The sequence below is a fragment of the Grampus griseus genome (genome assembly GCF_964374135.1).
Source record: "Grampus griseus genome assembly, chromosome: 4".
In the NCBI taxonomy this organism is placed as follows: Eukaryota; Metazoa; Chordata; class Mammalia; order Artiodactyla; family Delphinidae; genus Grampus; species Grampus griseus.
The window spans coordinates 35,487,766-35,493,765 of NC_138997.1; the positions used below are offsets into that span (position 1 = coordinate 35,487,766).

A 6,000-nucleotide genomic window follows, 5' to 3' on the forward strand; every position below is an offset into this window, starting at 1 on the left:
AAACCATACACAAAAATAAATTCAAAATGGATTAAAGACCTAAATGTAAGGCCAGACACTATTAAACTCTTAGAGGGAAACATAGGCAGAACACTCCATGACATAAACCACAGCATGATCCTTTTTGACCCACCTCCTAGAGAAATGGAAATAAAAGCAAAAATAAACAAATGAGACCTAATGAAACTTTAAAGCTTTTGCACAGCAAAGGAAACCATAAACAAGACGGAAAGACAACCCTCAGAATGTGAGAAAATAGTTGCAAATGAAGCAACTGACAAAGGATTAATCTCCAAAATTTACAAGCAGCTCATGTGGCTCAATCTCAAAAAAACAAACAACCCAATCAAAAAGTGGGCAGAAGACCTGAATAGACATTTCTCCAAAGAAGATATACAGATTGCCAACAAACACATGAAAGAATGCTCAACGTCATTAATCATTAGAGAAATGCAAATCAAAACTACAATGAGATATCTTCTCACTCCCGTCAGAATGGCCATCATCAAAACATCTACAAACAATAAATGCTGGAGAGGGTGTGGAGAAAAGGGAACCCTCATACACTGTTGGTGGGAATGTAAATTGATACAGCCACTATGGAGAACAGTATGGAGGTTCCTTAAAGAACTAAAAATAGAACTACCATATGACCCAGCAATCCCACTACTGGGCGTATGCCCTGAGAAAACCATAATTCAAAAAGAATCATGTACCACAGTGTTCATTGCAGCTCTATTTAAAATAGCCAGGACATGGAAGCAACCTAAGTGTCCATCAACAGATGAATGGATAAAGAAGATGTGGCATATATATACAATGGAATATTACCCAGCCATAAAAAGAAACAAAATTGAGTTATTTGTAGTGAGGTGGATGGACCTAGAGTCTGTCATACAGAGTGAAGTAAGAAAAAGAAATACCGTATGCTAACACATATATATGGAATCTAAGGGAAAAAAAAAAAGGTCATGAAGAACCTAGGGTCAAGACGGGAATAAAGACACAGACTTACTAGAGAATGGACTTGATATGGGGAGGGGGAAGGGTAAGCTGTGACAAAGTGAGAGTGTGGCATGGGCGTATATACACTACGAAACGTAAAATAGCTAGCTAGTGGGAAGTAGCCGCATAGCACAGGGAGATCAGCTCTGTGCGTTGTGACCACCTGGAGGGGTGGGATAGGGAGGGTGGGAGGGAGGGAGATGCAAGAGGGAAGTGATATGGGAACATATGCATAGGTATAACTGATTCACTTTGTTATAAAGCAGAAACTAACACACCATTGTAAAGCAATTATACTCCAATAAAGATGTTAAAAAAAAACTTAAAAGAGTTCTTGATAAGAGAGTGGGATATTGTTAGCACTTAAACATCTACAAGTAATAGAAGTAATACTGAGTATTTCAGTGCTTATGTGTATTGAATAAGACAAATAACATAATTTTTTACCTTTTCAGTCTAGCCCAATCATCACAGCAGCTCTTTGAGGTAGTGAGAGACTGAGAGAGTGAATAATATAGTCACAGGCCTAAATAAGTTGACAAGGCTGGAATTTGAAGCAGGGTCTGTGAGAACCCAGAGTTCTTACACTTACACCATTGCTACCTCTCTCAGCTCCCTATCTAGCACAGGCATTGACATATGTTATATCTCAACAGGAGTATCATTGTTGCTGTTACTTGTTAAATCTTCTGGGCACTTATAGTAGAACAGACATGGTAAAAATAAGACTGACTCAGGTAGAACCTTAAAATAAAAACCCTCTTGGTCATTCAAGTTCTACTTAAAACAGGTACAACTGATTTGAATAAGAAAACTTTGAAGGTAACTGTATGTACAGGAAGCTAATTGCATCCTCCCTTTTCTGTTCCTCTGCTTTGAGTTCTTTGTTCAAAATTTATATGCATTAGCTAGGGAAATGATAGGGAGCCCATGAAAAAGAGGGCCATGAAAAATATAACTACCCTGTATTAAAAACTTAATCTCTTCTACATTAGCATTAGCAATAATTGAAAGTAGAGCCTTTGTTACAGTGAAAAAATGTTTTTTATCATGGCTGTGGTGGTGATAACACTATTACATTTGTTAAAAGTCACTGAATTATGAACTAAGATCAGTGAATTTTATTTTATTTTTTAATTAATTAATTCTTGGCTGCGTTGATTCTTTGTTGCTGTGCACGGGCTTTCGCTAGTTGTGTCTAGCGGGGGCTACTCTTTGTTGTGGTGCGTGGGCTTCTCAGTGCTGTGGCTTCTTTTCTTGTGGAGCACAGGCTCTAGGCACATGGGCTTCAGTAGTTGTGGTGCATGGGCTCAGTAGTTGCGGCTCGCGGGCTCTACAGTGCAGGCTCAGTAGTTGTGACTCACGGGCTTAGTTGCTCCACGGCATGTGGGTTCTTCCCGGACCAGGGCTCGAACCTGTGTCCCCTGCTTTGGCAGGCGGATTCTTAACCACTGCACCACCAGGGAACTCCCGATCAGTGAATTTTACCTCAATTGATTTAATAAAATTAAACCCATTAGAGAAGTTAACTTTGTTGATTTTTTTTTTTAACCTGACCTTGTTTCTAAATAGACTGTCAGAATATCAACACTTCTGTCCTCAGGAAAATAGGCTTAGTCATCAGGGAGACCTATTACTCATGTAGACTGAGGTGGAGCCTAAAAAGAGACACATACATTTTTAAAGGAAAGAGCACTGTTAAAATAGCAGTCTCTGTGTTTAACAATCAGGAACATAATAAGTAACATTGTTAAGATGATCTGTGGAGAGGACTGTCGTCATCTAGAATAGGGAGCATGAAGATGTAGTTTTGGCAAAAATTGGTAAGAATTCAGTCATAGTCCACCATCTCTGTAATTATGATTACGATTATAGTACTAAGGGAAACAGTTGGAAAACTTTGACATATTTAAATGAGTCAAGTGACTTAGTGTAGTTTATTCTCTTCTCAAGCCTTCTTACTGTTTAAAAATCTAATATATATATGTACACACAAAGAGAAGGAATCTCAGTACTTTCTTGCTTGCCTCTAGGAAGCTAAGGGAAAATTATATGAATGTCCGTGGGGTTTTTTTCTCCTAAATTATCTGCTTAAATATAGGGACTTTAGTTTTTCTCACTTTAAGATTTTTAATCCTAATATTGAGGAAAATACTATTTAAATTATCTTGAATTGTAGTAAATGTATATAATAGGAGTTGGTAGTAGTGACAGATGTTGGGGTTTTCTAAAATGTTTTGAAAAGATTGGTTTGTAGAAGCTATTGAACTGAAATTTAATGGTTAATTTCTATGAAACATAATGCTATTTTAAAAATCTTTCTTTATATAGGTGGTTTTGATGATAATTCTCCTCTGAGTTCAGTTGAGCGGTATGATCCTCGAAGCAACAAGTGGGATTATGTAGCAGCCCTTACCACTCCCAGGGGTGGAGTGGGGATCGCAACAGTGATGGGCAAAATCTTTGCAGTTGGTGGTCATAATGGCAATGCATACTTAAATACAGTAGAAGCATTTGATCCAGTGCTGAATAGGTAATTTTTATTTCCTTTACACTTTAATGGGATCTTCCAGTAACAGATTATTCCGGAGTGCTAAAATGCTGCTACATGTAGTTAATAGAAAACTTTGGGGATAGCTTACTGTCTTTCAAAACCAGTCCCATAATAGGGATTTTTTTGTTTTGTCTTTTGAGTAAAGTAAATCATGATTTGTTTTAAGATAACATCCTTTCTCCTCTATCTTTTCAGGTGGGAGCTTGTTGGATCTGTGTCTCACTGCAGAGCTGGAGCAGGTGTAGCTGTGTGTGCCTGTTTAACTAGCCAAATTCGAGATGTAGGTCATGGATCCAGTAATGTGGTTGACTGTATGTGACTTGAACTCCAGCCACCAACAATTTAATAACATCTGATAGGCAAGAAAGACTACCAGTATTTTGTAATGGCCACCTTTGAACAATTTTAACTACTACTAGAGTCTCATTTAAATGTAAACTGTTGTATTGTGACTAAGTGCAACTTTTGAAATGGTAGCTGAAACTACTAGTAATAAAGTTCATACTTCCCACTTTAACAAATAATGAAGTAGGGAAGGAAGACACTCTAACCTGAAACCATCTCTCCTCCAAAAAAAATGTGTTTAAAGGAGTGCCAAAACCTTGAAATTCCTTTTTTTAAAAAGTGTGTATGAATCAAAATGTAAAATGAAGTCGTTTGCTGAGCTTTTGCCTAAAGGTGTTAACCTTAGGCAGTGGATTTTTCCTAGAGGGGAGATTGGAACCTATTCATCAACACAAGGATATCAGGACACATAACAGACCTGCTCCATTTGAAGATCTTTTCTACTTGGTGCTGATGAATTTATGCCTTGCTTTTTCTAGGTGTTGAGTTTTCAATTCCTTGGCTATTACAGAAATAGGAAAAATGTTTCATCTTTCTGAGTGCCCTTTAGTTGTGTTTTCAGAAGCTTATAGGAATGCTGTGGGAAGCCCTTAATTTCAGTTTGAATTGTTAGGACACCAAAAGATCTAACTGAACTAATTCCCTCTGAACGAATCTGCAGTTTTATTTTTTCATTGCATGCCGAAAGGATTTGTTTCATAATCAAAAATTGAACCAGAGGGGATATTAGAGGAGAAGGCTTTAAATTCGACATTATTCTAGTGCCCATTTGAGAGCCTTGAGAGGGAATGGTGTCCATTACATGACTCCCTAATGAGGAGACTCCAAAAATATGTTTAACACTCTTCTTTGATTTAGTCATTTCATTTTGAACCCAAGATTTATTATCTTTCTATTTTGTTATTTGCCACCATCATAGTTTTTCTAAACTGTACAGAGTCTGGATTTATTTATTTTCAGTAAATGAATGCATTTTTACAAAAACCCTTTATAGATTGTAGTTGAACTGTTGAATACTTCAAGTCCATCATTACCAATAAAAGATATTGTAAAAACAGAAAGATTGAAATCGTTTTTCCTGTTATATTTAATTCTCTCCAGCATATTTATTGAACTTTAATTGAAAATATTTCTTTAGATTACTTTAAAGCCCAGGATATTGATATATCTACTGATCTAACAGCTCTTCATGGTTTTAGCAGCATTATAAAGTGGCTTATTTGTTATATGTGTATATTTTTATAAATATTTATGAAGAATATTAAAATATTATATTTTGTATTTGCAGTGCAAGTTTGGTACCTCTCTTTTAGGCCTTCCTAAATTTTCCTTTAGTCATGCCTTAGAATTTAGTATAGTTTACTGCTGTCAGTCATCTTGTTCACAAGGAAGCTGCGGCAATGAAGAACACTACTCCGTCTGTCCAGCCCTGAAGCTCATTGCCTAGTAGCTGTGATGGTCCTTATTAAATGGCAACCTAGGCTTGTCAGTACAGTAAGGCAGAAGGCCACATTCCAAAAGCCAGTGCCTTGGATATATTAGATCAAAAAAATAAGAAGAAAAAATTGTAAGTGGGCTCAGCTAGCAGATAAAGGTCTATCGTGAAGCAGATTTAAATGTCCCAGTTTTTTGCTGTCAGCCTGTGGGCAAGTCCATAAGTCATTGCTGGATCTGAACCAGTGTTCTCTTGTACAATTGTAACCGTATTTCAGTCAATCCCAAAAGCATTTAACTCCGTAGCACTCAGTGGACTGGCTACAACTGGCTGGATGTGGAGGATAAGGCTCAAAACCTGGCTTCAGCTATTTCTTATGTCTAATGGAGTTCTTGTATTATAATGCTTGTCTAGGCATGGTTACTAGTGTGTTACATGTATTTTTGTGGGGGAGGGGATCTTTTATTCTTTCTAAGATCATTTAAAATGTTTTTTTCTTTAACATATTTCTGCCTTTGTCATGTGTATAGCATTTAGGAACATGAAGGTGTTACATTTCCATTACTGGTTTTATCTATACAGTAGTCATCTAACATTACTAAGTTGGTACCCTAGCTACCCATAAAATATGAACTACTCATAAGGGAAGTAAAGTGAAGTA

General features: G+C 36.9%; 1 protein-coding gene across 4 annotated transcripts in view; it reads left to right on the forward strand.

Moving 5' to 3' along the window:
• KLHL8 (kelch like family member 8) overlaps positions 1–4,993 on the forward strand; it is a 57,753-nt gene extending 52,760 nt beyond the window's left edge. For all 4 annotated transcript variants that reach the window (XM_082653075.1, XM_082653073.1, XM_082653076.1 and 1 more), the window contains 2 exons: positions 3,337–3,538; positions 3,755–4,993. In XM_082653075.1, the coding sequence (XP_082509201.1) occupies positions 3,337–3,538; positions 3,755–3,878 (326 nt within the window). In that variant the 3' untranslated portion in view covers positions 3,879–4,993. The remainder of the gene's footprint in view (positions 1–3,336; positions 3,539–3,754) is intronic.
• The last annotated feature ends 1,007 nt before the right edge of the window (positions 4,994–6,000 follow it).